Below are 26,400 nucleotides of genomic sequence, written 5' to 3' on the forward strand. Positions count from 1 at the left end.
AACTGTTAAGCTTTTTATTTTAAAAGAATATCTTGTGAAGATTGGGGAGCAGAGAATACTTCTTGTAAAGTGAGGAGTCTTTAAAATAGGCAGGTTTCATATGAAACGTAAAAAGTTGAGTGCAGATGGAATAGTATTTTTTCCTAGAAATAGTTCAATAACTGCTTATGTGTAGGTATGCTGATAAACTCGCTTACTTGAACAATACATATTTTTATATCTAAGCCATTATTTAGTATTTACTTTTCAATGATTCTGCTAGTTGGGCAAATTTCGTAAAGATACTAAACACAGAGAGCAGGAACTAGGATTTCTTACCTCTGTTCCCCAAAAGCTACTTCATAAATTAAATGCAGTAGGAAAGAGTGAGCTTCATCCAGCTGAACAATACTAATATCCACTGATGTAAAGGAACAGATATGCTTCAGCTACCTATTGAAAGTTATATGAAAGTTAACAACAACCAGCCAGGATTTGGCATTTAATAAACATTTAATAAACAGCAAGTGAAGTATTTCTCGAGCAGTCCTTCCAGAAGCTGTAGTAAAGCTTCTAGGCTTGGAGAAGAAAAATATGTCTAAACTATGTGGCGTTTCCTGAAGAGTTAAGGAAGGTGGTTAAGAAACAATCAAAACAATTATTTGCCATCTTTAAAAACACCGAGAGAAAGAGGAAGTGAGAGCATGCTTAGGATGGGACAGGTATTGTTATTTTTCTAATTTTTTTTTCCCTTCAGCAGTGGAATGTGGAGATGAAGGAAACTGTAGCCTCCTCAGCCACATCTTACTTTGCGAAACACTTAGCGCTCACAAATGTTTAATATTTTGCAACGACAGGTTCTCTGCAGTGTGTAGCCTACGGCATTTGTACCCCATCCAGTAGTGAGGGGCAGAGCTGGGGAGCATAGTGGTGATTTTAGTCAAAACACTTGCATTCACATGGAGATGCAGTTTTGAGGCCTTTCATAGAGGTGATGGGCTCCAGCACTTGTTCTCCCTGCCCCGTCCCAAAGGATGCTGCTGGTTCTCCTCTCTCTCCAAGCACCCTGGCAGTGCAGCCTCCGTTCTTCTTGGTTGAGTGCAGCGCTGTGCGGTGCCACCAAAGTTAACCTTGAATGTGTCTCAGTAGCAAGACAAGTCCATCCTCTGGATTTCCGTGCACTGCCTAGGAGCGGCCTTGCCATATGAAGTATGATAGCAAAATACACCATGCTACAGAAAACCATAAGCCCATCTGAATTTGTTTACTCTTGGACTTCAGGGGGGTTTAACCTGCTAGCTCATCCTGCTCTGTACTTCTGGGTTTTTCTTTGTTGAGGTGTGTTTCAGAGCTCATTTTTCTGTTTTTGTAGCAAGCAGCAAATAGTGCCAACTCCACCCCCGGCTGTGAAGTTTATGGGCAGTACATTTTATTGGTGCTTGATGTGTACTTTTTGAGGTTGTGTAGCTGCTACTTATTCAGGATTTTGAAGCCAGGCATAAATAAGATGTGTTCTGTTACCTTGACTTTTAGTGGAAGTATTAGACATGCAATTTTGTCACTTTTCTGTATGTGCGTACTTGTGGGATGATTGTCGGTGTCTGTACAAATGTGTTTTGCTGTGGGTCTGTGATGAAAGATTTATTTTCCTTTTATTAATGCATTCGCATGCGGCCTTCCTCTCCTGAGGCGCTCTCAGCTCTTGTTGGACTTGATGCTTTTTGTCACAGCAGTTCGCGGACAGAGCTGAGCCGGATATTGGCAGCAGAAGGAAAATGGTGATATGAGTTGTTCTAGTCAACAGCTGTCCTTTGTCAACAGCCAGCTCATCCTTTGGTCTTTCTTGGTTGGTCACGGTAGGAAATCTTGCCTATAGTGAGACAATGAAGATGCTGTGGTTGCGGATCGGTTGGCATTAGGTTTCCTGCCCATACGTACAGACGACTTGTTCCCACCAAAACTGGAGGGATCCAGAGCAGCTGCCAACATGCATCGCACTACAGCCTGCTCTTGAGGTAGATGGTCTCCTGTACTTTGCTGGCTACTAACTAATACATTAACTTCTACAGAGATGGTAAATGTCAGCGGTGGTGGAAACGACCCTTCTAGCACACTGCCTGGGTCCAAAAAATAAAAGCCCATGTAAATATGGACAGACTTTTTGAATGAGTATGGGCTTAGATGAAGTATTACGATGCCTAAGATTTAGCCCAGAGAATTAATCTTCTGTAGGACTGTTTTTCTCCACCACTGCTATTAATACTTGCTTTTAATACGTTTTCTTGTGTATCTGCCTCAGAATAGGTATGTGAGGTTGAGGCGATTTTGTTACTTGTTCTGTAGCTAAGGAGGGAGTGTGTTTAGTAATGGCCGGTGCTACTTCTGATATGCTTCAGTTGTGGGATCCCACTGGGATGAGTCGGTTATTTGGTGTATCAGAACTAACCCATGTTTTTGTAGAATCCAGCTGATACTGAATTGAAAACATAGAGTGAGAAACAGATAGCCTTGTTTGTATTGGAGAGACAATACCAAAAGCTGCCAGACATTCATGAATTCTCCTGTATTGTATGAATGTTGTTGTCATTGTCTAGCCTTAGGAAAAAAACACCATTAATGCCAAAAAGATTTACACTGACTACCCTTACGCAGAGAGCAGAGCCCCTGCTTCCTGCCTAGCTCATTACAGTACCTTTGTCTTGTTTTGGAGAAGGCTTCCATTGTATTTGGTGATGAATCTTGTTAGCACAGTTACTAGGAGGGCACCCATAATAGCTGTGTAGAAGTTTAACTTCCCTCATTATATTAGTTCCCAAAGCCTTGAGCTGACAGAACTTGGGGGGGGGGGGGATAACCAAAAGAGAAGACAAAAGTAGGTTGATGTTTAGTACAGATGATTTCAGAGATTTGCACCAAGCTACAGGACAACAAAATAGACCAACTGATTGAGTTTAGCAGGAAGACTCTATATATAATAAAGCTGCTAATGAAGATTGAGTGAAATGAGAAACAGCCCAAAAATGGTTTAAAATGGTGCATGTTCAGAGAAACATATTTGCAGGTGACTGATGGATTTTATTTTTACTGTATTTTTAAATTTTTTATTTTGTTTTCTTTTTCATATATCAACTTTTTAGTGTCAGCTTTGCAGATCTTTAATTTTGGACATCTTTAAAATTAAATGTGTTCCTCTGAAGGCCCCTGATATGAATAAAAAAAAAAAGCTTGAATATTTCATAGTTGGCAAGCATGGGCTTTAAGCCTGTTTATAATCTCTCAGGATTCAGTGTGTCCTTTGGGTAAATTTCTCTGACAAGGTAGGATTCAGTGCAGGGAAAGGAGCCCTCTGTCTTGCTTGTATAGGGTGTAGCATGGTTTGCCTTGAGGCCTTTATTCATTGGAAGTTTTACAAGTGGAGATGTAGACAAAATTGAGAATTTTGAAGTAAGCCTAAAGCAAGAAGTCTTACAATATTAAAAATTAATCTTCCCTGTTTATGTGACTGTCAAGTAAATTTTAAGCCTATTTTGTTCTGTGGCCTATGGGAAAACGGTAAAGTTATTACCATGTTTGTAATGAACTTCTTGCCACGTTGGAGGGGAGATGGTTGCTGGGGCAGAGCGGTCGCATTGGGAGAGCAGGTGGAGCTGGGCTGGGGAGTTGGGTTCCTTGCTCGAGACAGTCCGTGGCGCACCATACCTGCCCCTCGGGGACGGAAGCTGTATGGGTGTATGACGTCTGAGAAGGTGGGGGTTTTTTTCATACTGTAGGTAGAGGGATTGTGTTCTTCCACCTTCTCTTTCAAGATTTATATCTCCAGTTATCACGGGGTGGGGGGGAGTCAATTCACAAGGTGTGAATTTAGGGTGACTAGAAGCTCCTTTCTTGTCGTTATTGTTAAATTTTTGTCTAAGGCTTTTGAGAGGGGAAGGTGTAAATTGGGCATCTGGGTGGTGTGATTCTGTTGCTTCTTTAGAGATCCTTCTCAGAGCAAGAGGCCATTTACCTCCCTCACCCCTTATGTGTTACCTATTGGAGAACAAGTTAGCTTAGTACTACTATAAGCCTAAAATGATGACTCTTTAAGAAACCCACCGCAAATCAAATAGGGAGAGGGAGACACTGTGAAATAAATTGTAAAATAAAATGTCCTTTTTAATTCACTTTTGACCTTAATATTAAGGGATGTGCATTTCCTGTTACCACTGAAGCAGAGCTAAGACTAACTGTTGGAGCAGTCATCACCTTGCATCCTTCGGCTAGATGATGCAAGGGGCGGCGTAGGGATGCCCTCTCTTCTTGTCTGGGGGTGTGCGCTGTTGGGCGTCTGTGCTGCAGCTATTGTGTAAGAACCGGCTGAGTGAAATGGCATGCTTTGGGGGCGGTTGGGGTGGGACGGGGGTGCCATGAAGGTAGGTGCATAAAGGTATTAGTGTGTTACAAGAGTCTAGTCTGTTACAAGAGTCTGCTCTGTTAGCAGAAGGCAAACATTCACATCATCTATTTGTTTACTGTTGGCACGCTTCCCCAGAGGTATATCAGCTCAGCGAGGTGATGTCATCGGCGGCACAAGTACTTTCTGTGCTGGTGTAGCTACTCCAGTTGTGTCGGGGCGGCTGGCCGCTTGCCGAGTGCCTGCCTGCTGGCCGCCTGATGCAACAGCCTCGCTGGCTGCTTGGGAGGAACAGCACCTTGCATGGGCTGTGAGAGGCCTCCCGGGGGAAGTCAACCTGCAAGTCCTTCATGGAGATGATGTTGTTGGGGCTTTTCATTTTTGGGGCCTGAGCTCGTGAGTCCAATGCTTCTGTTGGAAATGGTGTGCTTGGGGAAATTCGGATACCAGAGGGAAAACAGTGTCTCAGTATCTACTCATGATGAGGTGCTTCTCCCAGGTACCTGAGCTGAGTTCATTTCTTGTGCACTTGTCTCATGTCTTTTGTGAGCAAAAAAGTCCAAAATCCTATGGGTAGCACACTCTCTCCTCTGTAAATGTATTCACTTAGCAACTTGCGTCATCCCCATCCTTTCTGTAAGCAGATAGCTAAAGCAGCCAAGTGCGATAGATTCCAGTATTTTTTTTATTGCTTTATATACTGATTCATTTACTGTCCAACAGGTATGGGGAGACTTGTGGTCTCAGGTTGTCCTCTGCCTCCTAGGAGGCTTATTTCTTCCATTTGAGTTAATGGTCCATAATTGAGCTTAGTGATCTGAAATGCTCTCTTCTAATTTAATCAATACAAGTTAACTGTAAGATCTTGGAATGAGCTCATGTGTTTTCTGGAATAACTTTTATTGCCTTTGTGTTTTCTTTTGTAATCTGACTAAATTTGTACTGTCAAGATGTTAGGAGAGTGGAAGGATGGAAATTAACACTATCAGCAAAGGCTCTTTTGATAGCTTCTGGATGACATTTTTAACATGGCTGAGTTGAATTCTTGCCTGTGCCACTCCACCATCTTCCTGCACGTCCTTGAGTTCTGCATATTCTTCCCTGTTAGGGGGCATGTTTTAAGTGTATTTAGCTTTGTGTAAGAAGCTTTTGAACCTTTCGGTGAAGGTGTTAGAGCCAAATGTCAAAACATGGCTGTGGGCACTTAAATAGTCTCAGTACTAATGAGCTTTCCAGCTAGGAAAGTTGATTTATTATCTAGCCTAGTTTTTAATCATGTCATAGCAATGGCAGTCGTTCAGTAAAAACAATGTCTCTGCAGCATCAGAATATTAACTTCAAATTCTGACACCTTAACCAAAAATCAAATCCTAAATTTCAAAGGCAGTTTGACATGTAAAGGGGAAGGGTATATTTAGAGATGGAAACAATCCATACTCACGGCAGCTATACTGCCTGTTATGAAATACTGCTTAAAAGAATATTTTTGAAAGTGTAAGTATCTCTAATTTTTGAGATAAAAGTACTGTGTCACTATGCAAGGTCAGCTTTAATGGAGAGAGAACTGCCCTTCAGTATTTGACTACATGGAAAGCTCTAGGGTGCTAATCTGGTTTCATGACCGTTGTGTTCAGGTCTGAAATAAAGCTATTCTGCTTATTTGGACATTTAAGAGTGTCACCTATAAATAGATCAGAAATTGATTGCCATTTATCTGCAATGTACATAATGTTTGAAAGTGTTGTGACTGATGGGGGGGGCTCTTTTTTAAATCTGTCTGCTTTGGTAAAATCTGTATCAAGAGCACAGTGTTACTGTATGTCTCTCTGCTTTCTGAAGGTGATGGGGGAAAACAGACCCCCCCTTCCTATGAAACTTACTTCCAAGAGTGTGGTAGCAGTGGCGTGGCAAAGTGGAGGCAGTTGCAATGCCAGAAACTGCTCCCTGAATTCTTGAGATTGGCTGGACTTGAGCTTCACAAGAAACCTTTTAACAGCCTTACTTCACCAGTATATTTAGCAATTTTGGGACTAGATAGATCCCCCCCCCCCCCCCCGAATGAAATCCATTTAACTCCTTCAGATAAAGCCCTGAGTTACTCCCACCCCCATTTAAAGCACACTGAACTGATTTGTGTTCTGTCTCTGATCAGCCACGCACCTTTGATCTCTCTTGTGATGGCAGATAATTTCTAATAGCTGACACAATGCAGCCCTCTCATCTGCAAACAATTCTGAGATGTGTATTCGATTTTTAGGTTTTTATTTTCCCCTGACCTTCAAGGTTATATTTTTGGTCTCTATCAAAGTAGTGAGAGGGTGGAGAACAGGCACTACAGCTCTTGGTTTCCTTCCATTGTTTGTCCTAACGATAAAAGTGCCCTAACTTTTTGTTTCTGTCTCTTCTTTCCAGTGCCTCAGGTGGAGCAAAATATAAGTTAATTTACCTTTTTATGAGCTCCATCCTCTAAGCAGAGCTTTTATCATCTGAAGAATGAATACAGAAATTCACTTTGCTCCTCTTTTAAAAAATAAAAATAATTAAATAAAAAAAAATAACCAAGCGATGTCTAAATCTGTAACATTTCCAGGGGTAAGAAACAGAACAAGGGCAAGGCAAGACTCGTTCGCAAGAGTGAAATGGGGCATGCTTGTGATACAGCAATTCTCCCAGTAAAGGCTTCTGTTGCTTTAGGATTCCTTATGATTCAACAGTTTGGTGCCCTCCCTTTTCATTTATTAGCTGGCCTTAATTAGAGGAAGAATTATAAATGCTAAACAAAAGTTGGCTTTGCACCTAAAAATCGAATGGATTTTAAAAGCTGGCTGACACTATTGCAGCAAATTTAGGTTAAGCAGTCTGGACAAGTATAGAATTAGTTTAAGGTTTTAGTATCCTTTTCTGCATATTAGAACAATTTTCAGGAGCTTACATACTAGAAAACTGGGATTGTCACATAAAGATGTAACGCATCTTACAGCTGGGAAGAAAATGCCCAATTCAAGTTATAGCTTAAACATCATCTTTCTTAGAAATGCCTTTTCTAATCTGTTTATAAAAGAGATTGGTTCTGCCAGATGACTGGGAAGTTGAGGACTGTGGATTTTAAGATTTTTCCAGCATGGGAACGTATTTCCTTTAGTTGAGACAAACAAGTTGCACTGGAATGTGCTCATGGTCTGTATCAGCAAGTATAGCTTAACTTAGTTATGTCGAGAAGATGTACTGTGATATATCTGGAAAAAATGGATGTCACTAAAAATACCTGGTTAATACTTTTCTGTGGTGTTGGGTGAATGTGAAGTTAGGCTTTCTTAGTGGCAAAATTGTGTTAAGTATCAACATGATTTTCTATGTTTAAAAAATGATTAAAAGTTCATGACTGAAGGCAGACTTAAGATAGCAAGAACAGTGTAAAATGGTACAGGGTTTGATTACAGCAACATGCTGGTTCTTTCTGTAAGCCCTGTATCTATGCAGTGTACTGCCTGTACCCACAGCCAGTCCTCACTGAACGAAGGCGATTTGAAGACAAGTGACCTTGGGCCCGCTGCCTACTTTATTGATAGCAGGGTCTTCGTGGGGGGGACAGTTCCTTTTTCACTCATTTTGGAAGTTGCATGGAGTAACAAACCTCCGAAGTCTGCGCTGCAGGGTTGCACAGAGGTTCTTATGCTCATATGCCAACGAACGATTGCAAACCATAGCTGTTAATGATGGCAGCAGCAGACCTGACTCCCATGTGTTGTTAGTTAGCCTTCTATACCTCAGGCAGCTATAAGCTGCTCAGAGTAATCGGACTCACCCGAGGTCTTGAGGAAACTGGACTGCAGAAATCATTGCAGGATACTGCTAAGTGTACGTTTCTTTGCATGAGCGCACAGAAGCAGCGATGGGCTCTCCATACCCGTGACCCCTCCATCAGGAGTTGGAAAATACTTGCTGGGGTTGGCCACTGGGCTGTGCGGAGTGGGGCAAAGAGTTAGAAGCACTCGTTCAACAAATTACCTGTTACATGGGATGAAACAAATCACTGTAGTTGTTTACCTACGTTTTCCCCATCAGCAAAATGAGGATATTGCTATTGCAACACTTCTGTTAAGTATGTGGTTGGGATCTGCTTTGTAGTGTGCATGCTATTTTTGAAGATGAAATCTCGCTTTGTTCACAGTATTAAGTTGAGAGCCAGTTCTGAAGAGATGAAATCAAAGACTGAAATGTGAACCTATGTGAGATTGTATCCTAATATATAGGGTAAACCGTAGACTATTACTTTGACATGGTGGGTAGCCTTTCTGTAGATTGACTTGTTTGTATGCAATGTATGACATGGAAGTAGTGAAAGATAATGCAGCGTCTAAGTACTAGAAATGTGCTTTGATTGAAGGTGCATAATTCTTGACTCACAGTAGGGAGGGGGTCAGTGAATTAAGCTGAAGGGTAGTTGAAGCTTTCTTTGTGTGCATATAGGGGTTGAAATCAAAGTTGGAACAGTGACCAGCCTTGCAAGTTAATGTTGGAACATTTACTTAAAAAAAAAAAAAAAAAAAAATTGGCATTAAATGTGGGATAGCGAGATAAGGGAAAACCACTTGAGGCATAAAGCATGGTGAAAAGCCATGGAGTTTCTTTAAGATGGTTATAGTATGTAGCTGAAGTGAAACTATTGAAAGAGAAGTAATTCATTTTCATTACTGTAGGAGCCGAGATGTCTCCTTATACAGTATTTATGTCTGTGGTAATATCTTTCCACCATTGTGTATCTCTATAAACCTTCTGTTTAAAAACCCGACCAAACAAAGCAAAACAAAAAAACCTCCCAACCCTCCCTCCGTATGGCAATAGTGCCGGGCTGTTTGGGCCAGGATACATGCCTCCTGCTGCGGTAGGCTGGTGAAACACAAAACGGAGAGATCTCTTTCTGAAGAGCAAGTTTAGAGATCAGTCTGGCAGATTGTTGGCTCCAAGGTGAATTGAGACTATCGGGGAGAAATTTGTTGAAGGCACGGCTGGGGTGAAAGGCTCCTTTCTTACTGTGAGGGTGTTTGAGCAAGAGGACTTGGTGATTGCAGCGCTGATGACTTTGCCCTGAAAAAAGATGTCCTTTCAAGTAGGCTGTTCTCAGACCATTTACATTCCCCGGGGCCTGGTGTCTCCCAGGGGTTTGGTGGTACAGCTGTGCTGGCACACTTCCTAATGTACTTGTAATAGCAAAAAACCACTTTCTCCGAAGGAAGTTTATTCTGGTTTGACAAGTGAAATGAAATGCAGCAGTAAAAGCATTCTTAGACACTTATACTGGGCTAGAAATACAGATATTTTAACAGGAAAAATAGTTGAAATGTGGAGTCATTTCTACTGAACTGGTTGTGAGCAACCTTTCCTTGTATTTCAGGCAAACGTGCAGACCTATGCAGAGTGAGGGCAGAGGTTAACGTTGAATGTTGCGCGTGTCTCAGCTTCAGCCTGAAATTAGTCCTTTTGATGTTTGTGCCGTACAAACACAGAGGAAGACTCAGCCCCCTACCAACAAATCTGACACAGAAGGGACAGAGAAGAAACGCTTTTGTACTATTAAGTTACCTGCTCGGTGGTTTCAAATCTGTGAGGTAGAAGATAAATTTTTAGTGCCGTGGGTTAAATAGCTTTTAAACAGGCTTGGAAGAAACTTAAGGGTTAATCTATCCCCAAAATTTCTACGGATATAGTGATATCAGTATAGGTTTGTGATCCCTTTACAGTATTTTATACTTGTAATAGGTCCTTGTATATAGATTCAGTTGTTCTGGAAAAATGCTGCTGTTTAGCACACCTGGCTTTATGCACTGACCTGATACAAGCAATGTGAGTGCTTTTCATGTGTTAATGAGTGCCTACCTGAAAACACATCGGTCAAAATACTTGACGCGTCTCATGCAGGCATCTAGATTACTTCAAGATGCATTTTATTGAGAGCACGTGGGAAGAAAGTCTTCTAGTGCATCCTCAGTTTTGGAGGGGCCAAGAGAGGGACTAGCTAATGAGGACAAAACTGAGGGTTGTTGTTGACGGAGCAGACACTATAGAAGTAAATAAGGTAGAAAAGAGCAGTAAGTGGCTCTCAATGAAATGGTACCCACTGTGGTAAAAGAGGAAGGTGGTAAGAATCTGAAGTTTATTTGAATCAAGTACAAAAAGTGTTGTTCTTCACCTGATGCAAGATAACTCTCAAAATTAGTTCACTGGAAGCTGAAAGGAAGCCCATGTGGGATGTCGACTCTGGAGGACTGTTGGGGATGGAGAAAACTTTGAAGTTGGTTCTAGTGCTTTACGTGGTGCAGAAGCTCAAACCGTATGTTGGGGTTTCATCCATTTTATGATTAGAGTTAAGAACGTATAATTGCATAAACACATCAGAAAACAGAAACAGCCTTCATTTAATTTTTTTTTTTTACTACTAAAACTTTTAAATGTTTTTAGATAACCGTACATTCTGATGTTACGGTGCAGCTGCTGTGGCTTGTGCTTTAAGTTGTATATTTGTCAAATAAGGAAACAAACTCTGTCCTTGTTTGTTTCTCTTTCTAGTCAGGTTGTCCTCACATTCATCTAAGAAGAGATTGAGGGATGTCAATGAGAATTGTTGTTGTTCCAAAGAAAATTATTTTGAATTTTGTAAAGAGGAGTAAAATAGCAAAAGATAATATTGCAATGTTGCATTATTTATGGTGCCTGTAGCTTTGGAAAAAAAAAATTATCTTCTTGCAGTGTTAAGGCTGCCCCAAAAAGAACTGGAATGGTACACCTCTGTAACTCAGATTTCTTACATCATCTATAAAGCAGATATACTAAGCTGGGGCTTGTATTGAGCTCACATAATAAGAGGGGGGAGCAAAATCTGTAGAACAACAACTCTGTTGTAATTTGATGCCAGTTCTGTACTGAAATTTTTCACCACAGTGCAGCACTGTAACAATAAACCTCAGTCATCACTGTCTTTGAACTTATCTGACTGTGATAAGCAGTACAGTATTTATTTCTGCCTTTATGTAAACACTGTGCTGCAAGTGGTTCATGACAGCACTTCAGTATGGCAAGCTGTGTCATGTGAGGATACTTTAGAGATGCATAATTTCAAAGCAGCTGACATTCTTGCATTGAGGATGAAGAAGGTTGCGGGACATTTCTTAAAGCCAAGAAGCTTCAAGGGGAAGATCAATGTGAATTTGTTAATTTAAGTCTCTTTGTGCCTATTAAAAAGGACAAGATTCTGTCAAGCTAGTTGTATTTTCAGCTAAAAAAAACAGATTTAAATGGGGCAAAACAGCCAAATATAAGAAAATCAAAATATAGCATGAGACGTAGCTAAATTTGGAGTTCTTCACAGCAAGCAGCTGCTTAAGTAATTAAAGTATATAAGGTGCCACTGACCAAAGCAATTAGTATGTAATTTCATTAATGGTATTAGGATTGCAGTAACAATATTTAAGTCTTTCTGTCCAAATCAAGATTGCGGGCAATTTGTGACATGTACAACATGAGGTTAGAAGCAGTGCAATGTTACGGTATGTTACAGCACCACTGTCTGAGTGGATTTGTAACTGTGCAAGAACATGTCTTAAACTGGCTGTATATCTTGTTAACACTCCTAATTGGTATACGTTGCTTGCAAGTTTACATATACACGCACTTGTAAATTTTTATAAGCTTGTATGTTTGTAATTTCATATATAAAAAAAAGTCTTCGTGGGGCTGCTAATTTTTTGTTTATCTTTGCAATTCAGTTATGAGCTTGCTGCTATTCAACAGCAAGAGAGAATTACTCTTTTTGTATATGTTTTTGTGGTTTGTCCTTAAGTGGTTGAAAAATCTTGGAGACCTCAGGCACAGTAAAATATTCCAAGTCCCTCTGAAATCTAAAGTGCTGCAGATGATGGGTTTCTAAACTGCGAGGTCTGCAACTCAAAGGCTACTGGATGATGTGCCCAGCGACCACAGGTAGCTTCTATCCTCAAGAATAACCATAAATACTCTTCAGAAGATGACAATGAATTTTAGAAACTAGGTAGAAAAAATGCATCAGAGAGTGAATCTGGAATATACTAAAGTCCAAATACAGGTCACCTCCAAGGCTAAGGTAGCATCACTGAAGAATCATTCAATCAGGTAACTGAAGCAGTGAAAGCTTGCTGCTGGGACACCAGTAGGTATTACTACCACAGTGGCTAACCTGGAGTTGCTGACATTGTTAAAAAGCCATCGAGAGAAGTCCTTCGGGGAGCGTTAGGGCTTTACAGCGACACTTTTGGCCTACCTTAAGTTCTGTCCTGTTCATGCCTTGCCTCTTTTCTAGGGCTAAGGCTTTCTAGGTCTATAAATACGTGGGTGTGCTTTTGGCAGAGGAACCAGTCTTCTCTGCTTTTCTGGGCTGTATTTCAGATGTGAAACAGAGTGAGGTGAGCAGGTTGTCTAACCTCCTGCAAACGCTGAACCTGTGCCTGCAGGTTTTTGGGACGACTTTCCTAAGAGGAGTGGTGGGGGTGATTTCGGGAGGCGCAGTGCAGGATGTCGGGGCCCTGCGAGCTCGTTTGAGTGTACCGATGACATCCTTGTCACGCGGGCTGAAGGAAATGGAGATTGCCTTGTAAGAAGCGATGGACTGTTAACAAGAGTACCCGTGGGGGAAAATGTCTCGTGTCCTGCTTCCAGCGTTGTTTCGTGGGCGTGCAAGGAGGCGAGCCTAGGTGGGGGCTTCAGGGTCCCAGGTGGAGAAGAGCAGCGGGCTGGCTTCCCAAAATATAGGGGCACTCTGAGTACCCGAACGGGGAATGCACACACCTTGAAAAATGGAGCATGTGGGTCCTGTAAGGAAGACAGGCGTAGTTGGCCAGTTGGTTTTGACTCGCATCAAGCCGTGATGAATCTTGTGCATAGCGCACCTGTGGCTTTCGCTTTTGGGTAAACCCGACCTGACTTACTTTAACTGGTGCAGCTTGCCTGCAAGATGTTAAATGGCAAAGGACTGCGTTTTGAGTAGCTGATTTAAAAAAGGAAACTCAATTTGGTGAGTCTAGAAGAAACTTAACTGCATGTCTATTTTTCTTAAGCATAGATAAATTTAGGGTGATGTCATTGCTCTTTATTGAAGATCTGAATGGTAAATTCAGATTACTTTTTCTTTTGTATCATTGTTGGTCTCGGGTGATTGCAATGGTTTGTCTTTTTTTTTCAGGTTGGGGTTTTTTTTGGTGTTCTTATTTGGTTGTTGGTTTTTTATTTAAAAAAAAAAAAAGGTTGGCTAATGAGAGCTCTTGGGGTCCGCATAGTCACGGCAGAGGGAAGCATCGTGGAGCTCTTATAAATGACTGGTTTCCGCATCAGTGGTGTGGGGTACAGACGCCTTCAGCAGTGGCTCCACACCGCCATTTGGGATGCGACTGCAGCAATATGCTCTGCCATCTGGGGATCTGTGCGGCAGGACTGTGGTGTTCCTTTCTCACACAGCGGAGGTTCGTGCTTTGTTACAGCAGTAATTCCTCACAAATTATCCACTCTCTGCTGGCAGGGCCAGGGGAGAGCTCCTTGTTCTGCACCCAAATGGACTACTTGATTTTCTGACACAAGAGCTAGGCTTGCGTGAAAGGAGAGCCTAAAACAGACAGCTGACTCAAGGACAAAGTATCTGTGTGCAGATGAAATTAAATGCGTGCCCCAAAATGTTGTTCCCTTAGTAGGGCAAAGAAATGTAGGGAAAGCTTATATCGACGTGCTGCCAAAGCAGTAAGAGGACATCTGATGGCAGCCACCTTCATCTATGAAGCAAAGCTAAGGTAGGCAAGCTTGCTCATTGTTATTTGTCAGGTGCTGGGTTTGAAAGTCCCAAGTCGGGGGCTCTTAGAGGGCTTTTTTGACGCAGTGTTGCGATTCCAAACAACTCTTCCTCAGTTTAGTCTCTTGTAGATAATTTATCGAAATGACAATTGGAGTTAATATTAAACTATTAAAGCAACTGGTAAAAGAAGCCAAAATTACCCTGGTGTTAAAGCATTTTACTTTTTCATATGACTTTGGTTCTGTTAACTAAACTCTGACTAGAAGTACCTTAAATACGAAATATTCCTGCTGTCTGCTTTGTAAGTACATGGGTCACAGCTAGGTAACTATTATGTGCTGAAAATGCAATCTTTAATTAACTCGGAGGAATAGCTGATTCATTAATTGCTGTGTGCAACTCTTGGAACTTTTATTCTCTTAAATATGCTTTCTAAGCCAGCAATAAACCTGTTCTAAGCAAATTTTAAAACTCATGGTTTAAAGTTAGTAGGATTAAAGGTTAGCCCGGGTATCAAATGATGATGTACATGCCTAATTTAATAATAATAATGATGATGATGATGATGTTTCAGCATTAGCTCTGGGGACCCATTGCTTCCTGAAGAGAAATGCTAATGGACTTTTTGGGTTAATCCAACCACTTTTCACTTGAAAGCTTTATTTAAGTTGTCACGGAGTGGCTTTGAAATGAATCCCCCGATGCAAGAAGCCTGGGGTTTGCTGGCTGCCGGGCAGGGACTTCCCCGGGCAGGCGGGCGATGCTCTCTCTGAGAGAGCAGTGACAGGCTTTGGCTGGAGCTGCGCAGCAGCACGTTAGGAGGTTACCCACAACGTTTCCCGGAGCAGGGATAAAGCTTGGGCTTTCTTGGCAGGACGGGAGGGACTAAACCGTGCAGTGGTACTCATATCGATTTGTAAGGATTGTTCAACTGGGATTATTTGGCTGGGTATTATGGTGTCTAATCAGGGAGGGAGAACACAGATTCCCTAAAGGAAAGCAATACATGCTTTGACTATGTTTTTAACATGGCCTTTAATAGCTTTAGACTTGTAAGACACGTGGTAGCTCCTCTCATCTGTCTGAATTTTTAACTCCTTTTTGAACTCGACTTGTCTATTACTGTTGTTTATTTGTGTATATTTGATTTGCTCTTCTGCCCCCCCCCCCCCCCCCCCGCAATAAGAAAAAGATATCTAAGTAAAACTTTAGAGAAGCGTTACAAGTAGAAATGTGTATATAGGAAATGGTAGAATAAATTTTGAAAAATAATAATTTTCATTCATGTAAGCATAAGGAAACACAGTATTTTAAAGTTTTTTATTCAGTTCCCTCAATGTAAAAATATGTAATCTTAATAAATATGCAACTAAACCTGACCTTTGCTCTATCAAATTGCAGCTCTCACTGATCCAGGATATCCTCTTAAAGCCAATCACCCGTAAATATGACTGTCTAACATAAGATGCAGTCTGCATGCACTTACCATGTGGCCAGTGGACAGTATTTCAATTCATCTATCCATTGCCATCCAACGTTGTGCTTCCTGAGTTCTGACTTGGAAGTATCTTAAAGGCTCAGTAGGTTAACACGATTTTCCCCATTATCTGGAAAGCTTCAGTGGATTTTCTGTTTGGTTTTGTGTGGGCTGCACAGGCTAGGAGCCATTTTGCTGCCCAGGTGTTACCCTGAACATGTCCTCCTGAAGGATGAGTGACAGTCTTTCTGTAGTCAGCATTTTGGGATGTATCGCCAGAGCTTTCCTTCCCGGTTTTGCTATAGAGGTGATGCGCCAAGATTGAGGCATCCAATTAACCTTACCAGGAAGATAAGACTTGAACAGAGAATCCCTGGGTCGGTCAGTCTGTCTCTCATGCATTCACTCATGCTCACTCTCCTTTTCTTTTTTTTCCTGAGTAAGGAAAGGGTCACAATAAGGCTATAGGTGCATGACTGTTACTTGCACGATTATGACTTAAGCTTAAGGTTTCCCTCTGTTCGTATCTCCTTTTGGGTCAGGAAAATCAGTCTGGCCTGCTCACCCTGTGGTGTGTCGAGTCCTTCACCAATGCAACTGCTCCATCATTCTCGAGGGTTTTTTGAAGATTAGTCTCCTCCAACCCGAGGTTTGGTCTTGGAAAGAATACCCCATTCTGCCTGCTGTTGTGCTGCTTCTCTCCTCAACTAATGTTATTTTCTAGCCTCTGTGTAACTGAGGCTGTTCGGGTTTGGTTTTTTCTGTTTTTATAATTGCACCCAAACAAATGCTTTCCTTTTAAGGTCTTTCTTAGTCTTTCTCTTAAACTAATGAACCAGAAGTAGGTGACATGAGAAAGTGGTACAGGGAAACCACTGAACCTAATGTTCATAGAAGAAAGCTGCAGATGTTACCAGTTTCTTGAAAACGAATCTTCTGACTGGATTTTGCAATCATCCCAGGAATGACAATTTCCCAGAGGTCTACTTAGCCTCGGATTCTGCTTTAAGTGATCTGTTTACTCATTATTTACTATACAGCATTGGTTCTGCAAACAGTGGCCTGCGAAGAGGGATTTGAAAGGCTGGCAGTTGCTGGTAATTGCTGTTATCAGGAGCTCTGCCATCAGCGATGGCTGGACAAGGGTGTGTGGTATGCTCACCCAACAGGAGCCTGTCAGTCCCACTGTCTGTGCAGTCCCACAGGATCAGCTGGTGTCCTGTTTGACTTTGGGTTCAGACTTTGACCTGATGCTTCTTTTAGGAATGTATGCTTTTTTCCTGCCTTTTTTTTTTTTAAGCTGCAAATTTCCTAGTAGAAAATGGGTATTGGGAAGATTGAATCCCAACTCGTGTGCCCTCTAAATGGGGTGTGGGGATCTGGAAAGGGGACTGGCCATAACTCACATATCCTATCTCTTATAATTGTAATAAAGCTGATATGTATATGCATAATCACGTTCTAGACATTTTAGATGTTTTCCTTAAGTTTCAAACCCCTCTCTCATAGCAATGCTATTAGTGCTTCAACACCTGTGCCTTAGAGTCGACTGAGGGCTCAGCAGTCGTGGTGGTGATACCCATGGCCAGCAATCGTCTGTTGAGGCAACCAATGTCCGTCCACTCCACAAAAGGGCCAACATGACTCTATAGGGTTCTTGTGTTAGAAGTGGGAATATGCACGCTGGGAGGTGCTTCCGAATGTTGTCTGTGAATAATTGTGGCCTCATCAAAGGGCAAAACGGTTAAAATCTTGGTCAGAGATGTGCTTTACTTTAGTTTGTCTCTGGAATTAAACAAACCAACCCCTGCTTATCCATCCTCGCGCCCCCCAAATACCTAGCTTTCATCATCTTTATGGTGTCCAGTTGTTAGGTGTGTGAACTGGGCAAGAGTTGAATTTTTCATTTTTTAGCCCTCCATTTTTTTCATCAGAATTCCTGAAGCTTGTTTTATGTAATAAAGACTAGTCCGAGGGTACAATTTCATTCCTTCCTGCCATAGGGCACCTGTAGCCAGTTGCTCCTGTTACTCGTTAATGCTTTGATTTTTTTTTTTTGACCAACACCTTTCATATGTAGCTTATTCCTATAGCTGTTACCTAGCAACATTAATTTTGTTCAATTTAGTTTGTCTTCTATTTCAAGAAATTTATAAGGTGTGTTTTAAGAATGTTACTGGAGTCCAACCATGAACCTTTAGTAAAGAGGTGTTTATAAAGTGAATTCTCTCCAGCACCTGTAACTAATGTACATACATTTGGTGTTAGCCTTCCTAGCCTTGTTGGCAGAAATGGGAATCGATGCATGCGGGATTTAAAAATCACTCGGAGAATACCGGAGCAGTTACAAGTTCCCTGTTGACTCTTCTGTGTGGCATTTCAGTGTGCTCCAGAGAGCGTAGATGCCTATCTCATTTTCATGTTCTCTTACTGACCAGCATCTTTGCTTCTTGCCCTTCCTGCCATGGCATGGTCCATTTAGCATTTTGAAAGTTGCTTGTACACTGATGTGACATTTTGTAGGCCAGCAACCATAGTTACAGTACAACGTAGAGGATTACTCTTAAGTTGATGAATGTTAGAAAGTAAAGTAAAGGACTCTTCAGTGCAGAGTCCCATAAGGGGATTCATAGGGTGCATGAAGTTCTGGAGTTTTGGGGTTCAGGCTTGTCATTCTTAATTCAGACTTTGACCACTCTGGACTTGGTGATGTCTCTAGGAGGCAAAGTTGGGTTTGTGTCTTCTGCCTTCACTTTAAAGGAATAAAAATCCTCCAGTCTTCCAATATTCAACAAATGCAATCTTTTGATACTTTTATAATTGGGTCCAGCAGCAGACCTGGAGAACAGTGTAAACAAATAGGGTTTGCAAATGTTTTTCATATTGTCTTTTTGTTTCTTGTGCAAAACTACCATCTGTATGTAATTTTTAATAATGTAGGAGAAGAGAGAGCGCATAGAATTGGAACTGGAGGGTATCATTCAGCTGCAGCGTCGCTGTAGAAGTCACTGTGGGGTTTTTAAAGGACGTTGTAAGAAATCTGCTTGGTATCATCCACCTTCTGTTGTGTGCTTCTCTGAGGCGTAGTAGCTGCCAAATCCTAAATGCATGCAACGGTAGGGGGGCTGTAGGTAACTCTTTCTGTGTGCAAGAAAAGCAAGTTCAAATAGGCAACTGGTGCCTGTGGCATTAGTAGAAGCTGAAACAGGTTACGGAGGGAGGAAAGATATTTGTGTAAACAGAGCACATGTAGTTACAAGTTCAGAGGGAGAAGGGAACAGAGGAATATGACTGTTATCTAGAGTGGACTTTTTTGTGCATCATAACAACTGTGTGTTGTCAGCGAAGGTATATTTTCAAAATGTTTTAGTGGTTGGAATTTCTGAAAAATCCTATCAAAACAGCATTTGGATGTGGCACTGGAGCGACATGCTGTAGTGCTCTTCTGCAAAGGATCCTCTTAAAAAGGGGTTATCTTGTAAAAGGAGTTTGTGTGCACATCTCACTCTGGTAATCCTTACCTGGGTGGCTATTTTTGATCATAAAAAATGAGATTTCCACAATACCAAAAACCTTGCTAAACATACTTGTATCACCAATATGAATCAGAATAATTTATATGCGGCTTTAGGAGATTAGAAACGGGATGTTGAGGTGGATACCGTAATACTTTAAGTGTCTTTTTTCCCTTTTAAATTCTAGTTAAATACTTCTGTTCATTTTAATGTAAATGTATTTTCCCTGTATTACCTATATTTTACATAGTGTTTCACTGGATCATCAGTGCAGGATGCTACAGTATATGCCATTCTGCATTCCTTTTCTTTCGCTGTTTCCATCTGTCTCCTTGAAGGTTGGTTAATGTGTGCAGGAGGGCCTGCTAATCACTTTGATATCATCTTCTACTGAGCTAAACCTGAGCGAAATCTTACATTAGTTATATCTTAGCTCCTTTGCTTTGTCAAGCAGGATCTTGAATGTGCTACACTGAAACTCATTTTGGGGAACTGATTGCTGGAGTTAGGCTGTCAAATAGGTATAGATGAGCAATCAACAGCTGCCTTACTGTAATATCAAACACTTGTTTATATACACATTGTTAGGCTTCATGTAGCATCAGACTTAGTTCCATGGCGACAGAAAAGTGGTACAGCATTTTTATAAATCTGCTGAATTCCTGGTAGCACTCGCATCAGTCTTCTCTGTGAACTGGTATGAGGCATAACGCTGGAGAACTAAATTCTGAAATGAGCAAACAAGAAGGAAATTATTTATGTATGTATGTGTACAGTTTTTAAAATCCTCTTAAATCACAGCTCACTTAAGTCCTGTGATGCTTTTCATAATATTTCCTATGACCTGCAGGCCATATGTAAAAGGGAAGGGTGTTTGCTGGGCTGCCATTTAGAGATGTGAAGTGCAGCCTGGTCTGTAGTCCAAAGCCAGGATCCTTTCCATGTTCAGCTTTTTTTCAGTAAACAGAATTTCTGCAGCGCAGTGAGCCCATTGACAGCTGTGGAAATACCTGCTTGCTTCGGGAGGCTGGCATAGATGAAGCTGAGCAGGGCTCATTTCAGCCACAGAATAAGCAGGATCCTGCTTAGTCCTGTTAGCTGAGCTTGACACACCAAGGCCAACAACAACCAAAATAAGTAAATAAATTAGGATCTAGGGGATAGAGAAGGGCTAGAAGTAGAAGACAAGTGGGACATGGTTAAGCACAGATTAAAGTTTGCTCAGGCCTAACTTAGGGGTTATCATCCCTCCTATGGTATGCTCAAAAATGTTCAAATGGTATTCAAAGTGCTTTCGTTTTTACGGAACATGACAGCTTAGCTCACTAGCTCAGTAGAGGTTTTATAACAAAGTTTTCTTCTTTCCTTGAATTGAACTTTTAATTTCTTTCTTGTAATTGAAATCATGATTTACTTTACCAAAAATATTAACTTGCAACATCCAGTGGAGCTGGTTTGTGAACAAAGCCAAAGTTTAACAAATTGTGGGCAAGGAAGCAAAATGATGTTAAAACAGCTGCCAGCCTGTGCACTTTGATTCTAGTTTGGGAAAGAATATTGCTTGCAGACGTACCAAGTATTTTCTTATGGTAGAAGTCTACAAAACTGCCAGTAACCCATCTACCACCAGAAGTATGTCAGAGCTAGGTTTTGCCAGTGTTTTCCTTTAAAAACGGACTTTCAAAAGCAAAAGGCTGCTTGCATGTTTGTGCACGGAAGTGATAAGCCAGCCTCTATGCAGTTCAATTGAGAGAGAAAAAACAGACCTTGAATATCCGCTTTCATCCTTCTTGATCTTATGGCAGAATTCAATGCACATTAAGGAAAATAGCCTTTAGTATCCCTGGAAGCATATGTCTGCAAGATAGCTGGAGAGCTGGAGGCTTCTCAGCTACCTGCAGCTCTGCCTGCTATAACCTACAAAGGTAATTCTTCCAGGTCAGTTGCAAAATTTGTGTGCGCGTACTTAGAGGGTCAGCGTGATGCCATAGAGGCTCAAAGCCCAATGAGTTGCAAATTTTGCTGTTAACTAGCAAGCCTCCTCAAAATCAGTTTGTCAGCTTTGTTTTTTTCCATGTAGGATGATCTTGATAGAGACTGGATCTTGCTGGTTGGTAGAGAAAGATACTTTGAAGGATTTCACTGTATACAAAATTTCATTCTGAATAGCATACCCGCAAATGGTTAAAGTGGCTTAGAAATCCCATGGATGACTTACTTGATTTTTATTTAGTTAAGCTCTGTAGAGAGCCATCACAAGTAACATACTGGATTACTTGGCAGGCTGAGACATCTGCTGGCACTTCTGAGGTAGGCTACAGCAGTAAGGTTTCCTATTGCAACATGCTGAAATCTCTCCAAAACATAATGGTATTTAGTAGTAAATGCTATTGTATAGAGATGAAACTGTATGAAATTGAAGATTGCAGGCATTGTCTTAAAAAAGGTTAAGGATCTGCGCTCCTGCAAAAGTTTTATAGCAAGACTGAGGGCTATTATTAGCAGTGCTGCACCTGTGAAGAGAAGGAGCTGACAGAAGAGTGAAACCAGATTCTGGACTTCAGTGCAACATATTATTAGGAAAACTCTATATGCACCTTGTCAGTGCCTGTCCTGTTGGAAATTGAATTTAGGTGTGTAATTGATACGCTTAAAAGCCTGCTAATGGTAATTCAATGCTTCAAACTATGTACTTGGTTTGCTTAGCGTTTTGCATGAAGTGCCTCATTTTATGCATATTACACCTTTGTGCCTATTTGATTACTCAGGAATAGCTTGAGCTGACTCTTAATCATTCTTCCCATGTTACAATCATCTGAAAACTTAATGATCTTGCACACTAATAGCTTTGTCTAAGTTGTTAATAAATTAGCACCCTCAGGGACCAAGCCATACGGACTTCCACAGAATGTACGCCTTGACTTTCTTCCCTTTCTGCTTTTCACCCTGCTAAACAATTGCTGTTAGTTGCTGTAATTTACTCCCTGACTCTGTGGCCAGGGTCTGTCTTTTATGTCTCCTTCATCCAACCCCTAAGCTTTTACGTGACAGCCATCTGACACCCTACAGGTCAGTCTTCTGGTACTTTAGATGAATGATAAAATTCAAAAGCTTTGTAATTCAGCCTGTCCCTCTTTATACTCCTACTCCTGTGGTTCCCTTGTGATTGCTCAAGAAGTGTTTTCGATACGTCCTCTCCAAACAGGATAAGAATCTGGAGGATGGAATGACATTTAAATTGCAACTCTGTCTTGAGATCCCTAAAAATAGAAGGAAAATTATTGTAGACTTTGTCAAAGCAAAGTCTAGATTATTGAAAATGCATGAGCTAGCTGGCAGAGAAGATCGTGTAGCCTACTGAAGGTGAGTCTTAGTAGTAGGGTAGTAGCTGTTAAGTACAGAGACTGAGGGAAATAACCATAAAGAAATGAAAGGAAGAAACCTGTTTGTGGGTTGATAGGGGTTGTTTTGTTTGTTTTTTTTTTTAACGTGTTCAAGCCTAGAAATCCTGTGAGTGCTTTTTCAGTGAAGGCTAAGTGGCTTTTACTCTAGTAAAGGGCCTACCAACTTTCAGTGAGGAACATAGTATTTCAGGTCGTTAAATAGAGCTCAGATGTAGGTATGTGACCAGCACCTGTTTAATTCTGAGCAGATTTTTGGTTCATCCAACACTGAGAACTGGGGTCATCAGTGTCCGAAACAATTGCCGTGTCAATGCTGTGTTCGGATCCCATTATAGTTATTGAGGCATGTTGTTGGTGGATAGAAATTGAGTGGTGCTGTTCTGGATTTTATCCTCAAGAAAGGTGATATTGATACAAAATCGTTTATGGTATCTCAAAGAAAGTACTGTGATTGGTCGCAAGCTGAGTAGCTGCTCCTGGTGGTTCACTTACCCATTCTTTTGCCATGTTTTCTAGGTATCAGAAAATATTTGGGGTGAAAAGCATATTTTAGCTGCATAGCGTTGTGTAAATATTTGCTAGCTTCATTGCTTGGCTCTACTTCTAATCCGTGCCATGAAGAGTTTTGCGAGACACAAGGTTTGCAGACAGCAATGGTATATTTTACCAGGCCAATTGTTACGGCTGGAAAATAAGGGCACATTTTTGGATGCACAAAGCTGTGTTTGGTCTGAAGCAGCTGTTCAGGCAGTGGCTGTGCAGTAACCAGAAGCAGATATCGATGTGTGTGTTCGTCAGCCCACTGAACTCCTGATAGGGAGTGACGTAACTTGTGGCTAGGGAGTAATTATAATACTCTGAAATAGGAGTTCAGAGAGTGGTTAGTGCAAAGGGCTTGCAGAGTTTTGTTGTCTTGCAGAGTACTTATGATTGTTAAGGAGGAACAAATGAGCACAAGTTACTTATTTACTGTGAGGTAAGGTGGCGTATATAGAAAGGTCGGTGCAGTTTTTAGGGACTGATGTTCCTCCAACCACACACACCACATCCCTGGTTGATTTACTTAGAGTTCTTTAAGGCAGAGGTCTCTCTATAAAAAGATCTGTATCCTTGCTCTTGCAATGTGATAAAGTCCTTGGAGTGACAGTTAAAAACTTGCGTTGCCCTTCAAAATACCGTATCACAAAAATGCGCAGAAATACAGATGGGATTTTTAACAAACTATGATGATTGCTTTCCAACATGTACAGCAGAGGATTGTGTCTTCCACCTATTGACTTCTGCAACACTGGCTTGTTTTTTTCCTTCTAAATTATTGGATCTTGCAAAGTCTTTATTATACTGTTTGACAATCTGAACTTGATACATTGACAAGCTGAACTGAGGTATTTGTAAGTGGTATACTTTTGAAATGTATGTCAGTTTATCAGTAAGTAAAGTGGTGCTTCACATTAGCATTGGCATTATTAAAAATACCACTAAATTTTGGTGTTGTTTATATATATATATATATAAAAAAAAAAATCCTGTAGTAGAAATATTTCATTCTGTGTCAACAGCTTTTCACCAATGAAGACAAAATAAATAAAAATTTATTTTGTCAATCACTGGCTGTTACTAGTTGCGTTTTTCTGCTCTAGAATAAATAAATGTGTTCTGCAATAAAAATTTGCACTGTAAAAAATATAAAATCATGTGATAGCTTCACTGAAACTTAGTCTTTGGTCTTTACAGACTTCCTTCATCTGGGACTTCCAGATGTGTTAATGCTGCCTTCATTTTGTCTTTCAGATGACGATGTGGACCTAGAAGCTTTGGTAAATGACATGAATTCCTCATTTGAAAGTTTATACTCTACATGCAGTATGCAGTCGGAAACCACTCCGCTTCTTCAAAATGGTCAGCTCAACCGCAGTCAGTTGCCGTCCTCAGGATCTGGCGCACTGCAGCCCATGTCTCCAAGGCAGAAGGTGCAGCGGTCTCAGCCAGTGCGCATTATGGCAGTCAGGTAGGAACAAGGGACTTGCCTCCTTTTTGTTAAAGTTGTCTTGAACTAGCTTCAAAAGAACTACACTTTAAAATAGGAGATCAGCTTCGGTAGGAGCCTAGTAGTGTTAGACTGGACTTTTGCATAGGAAAAAAGATGTACCGAGTAAGTGAAGGACATAAATTTTCCATGTATTCTGTAAAATGTGAAAAAGTCACATTTTTGCCTTTTTTTCACCCATGTTTGATGTACCTGTAGTAGCAGACGTGTAGAAGCATATCATTGGTATCAGTTTGCAGAAGTTATGTCCATATTTGGATTTTTTTTCCAAACTTTTAAAAACTGTTCTCTCAGGTATGGTGCCTACTGACAGCTTCTTGGTTTTATAAAACATAAGAGATCATGTAGATAGATGAGGGTGCATTCAGCTAGTTTTGTTATACAAAAAATACCTCTCTTTGAGGAGGTTTCCTGAACAGTCCAAGACGAACAAACAAAAAAGGAGCACATCGTAGTTATTTAGCTGTTCTTCCTAGAGCACTTTCAGCTCTTTCACTTGAGTGCATTATGTGAGTTGTTACCAAAAAAAAAAAAGTGTTTAAGTTGTCTCCCTGTTGTCAGGATGGGGGCTTGAATTCAAGCTTCAAGTGGAATGCTCTTGGTGGTGACGGGAGAGTCTATAGGTGATGCGGAGGTTCTTAAAAATCTTCTTTTTAGGCAGCAGAAGGAAAGGAGCTCCTGTCAGCATGAGTAGGTAAATTGCCTGAATCAGAGAGATTGGGAGTTTTCCTTTCCTTCTAGTTAACAATGTCTTCTCCAAAAGAAGTGAAAAGTAGTAATAATAAAAGAAAAATCCCGGATGTGGAAAGGGTTGCTCCTAATTCTTTATGCTGATGTATTTCCTATAGGAATGGTATTCTTAAGACAGGCAGCTTTTCTATATGAATGGGTAATACGCAGTAACTGCAATACAACCAAGTCAGCTAATGATGCAATCATTTTTAGAAGTATTTCATATTTAACCTTGAATAGGGCTGTACTAGAAAATGCACTCTCTAGAGTACTATAACTGTCAATGTTTTGTAAATATCTCAATCAAAACACTTAATTAAAACTATTTTTGGCATTTCAAAACTTAGCAACTCCTTTTTGAGAACACTCTGCCTTTCTGAACTCCTGTACTTCCATACGCACAAGAACATTGTGTGTTTATCATTAAAGAAAACAATGGTGAAACTTTTTATTCAGGGTTATCTAGATACCTTTCCCATAGAGGGGGATGGCTGCATCTCTTTTGCAACCACAAGAGAATGGTTCACTGTAGTAATTCTCTTAAGAGCACAGTTTTAAGTGTGTATCAGTCATGAGGTAAACGATGCACTGCAGCAGTATAGGCAGAGCAGAGCGCAGCATACTGAATTCTCATTTTAAGAAAATCACACCTTTCTAATTGTGTCGAGTCTGTAGTTCCACTTCTTATAATGGAGGTCAGTCAAAAACTTGCAATACAGAGCGCTATTACACAGCTGCCGATACAAGAAGTCTGCTGGGCTGAAGAAACCTTAACATGGTCCTTTACCCTATGCTGTAAGGAAGTGCACACATGGGTAGCACAAAAAAGATCAGGCAGGTCAAGTAGTCGTTCGCATGGCTCATAGTTGTGGCTGGAACCTGCTATTTATAGCAAAAACCCAAATCTGTAAGGCTCATTCGTGGAACACCAAAGCAACTAAATTGCAGGATAGAGTTACCTGCGGAGCAGATTTCCCAGTAGTTATTTTATCAGCCCCCGGGTTCTGGTACAGGCAGAGACAACAAGCGTGCGCAGAGTGGG

The 26,400-nt window shown here is 41.0% G+C and overlaps 1 protein-coding gene across 6 annotated transcripts in view; it reads left to right on the forward strand.

Annotated features, from left to right (window-relative positions):
- The window catches only part of GRB10 (growth factor receptor bound protein 10), a 148,598-nt gene that overhangs the window by 63,649 nt on the left and 58,549 nt on the right, over positions 1 to 26,400 (forward strand). For all 6 annotated transcript variants that reach the window (XR_012994654.1, XM_076330276.1, XM_076330279.1 and 3 more), the window contains exon 4: positions 24,371 to 24,587. Coding sequence is in view for 5 of the 6 variants with exons in the window: in XM_076330276.1 (XP_076186391.1) it covers positions 24,371 to 24,587 (217 nt within the window). In the remaining variant the exon portion in view is untranslated. The remainder of the gene's footprint in view (positions 1 to 24,370; positions 24,588 to 26,400) is intronic.

Source organism: Aptenodytes patagonicus, chromosome 2, assembly GCF_965638725.1.
Source record: "Aptenodytes patagonicus chromosome 2, bAptPat1.pri.cur, whole genome shotgun sequence".
Taxonomy (NCBI): domain Eukaryota; kingdom Metazoa; phylum Chordata; class Aves; order Sphenisciformes; family Spheniscidae; genus Aptenodytes; species Aptenodytes patagonicus.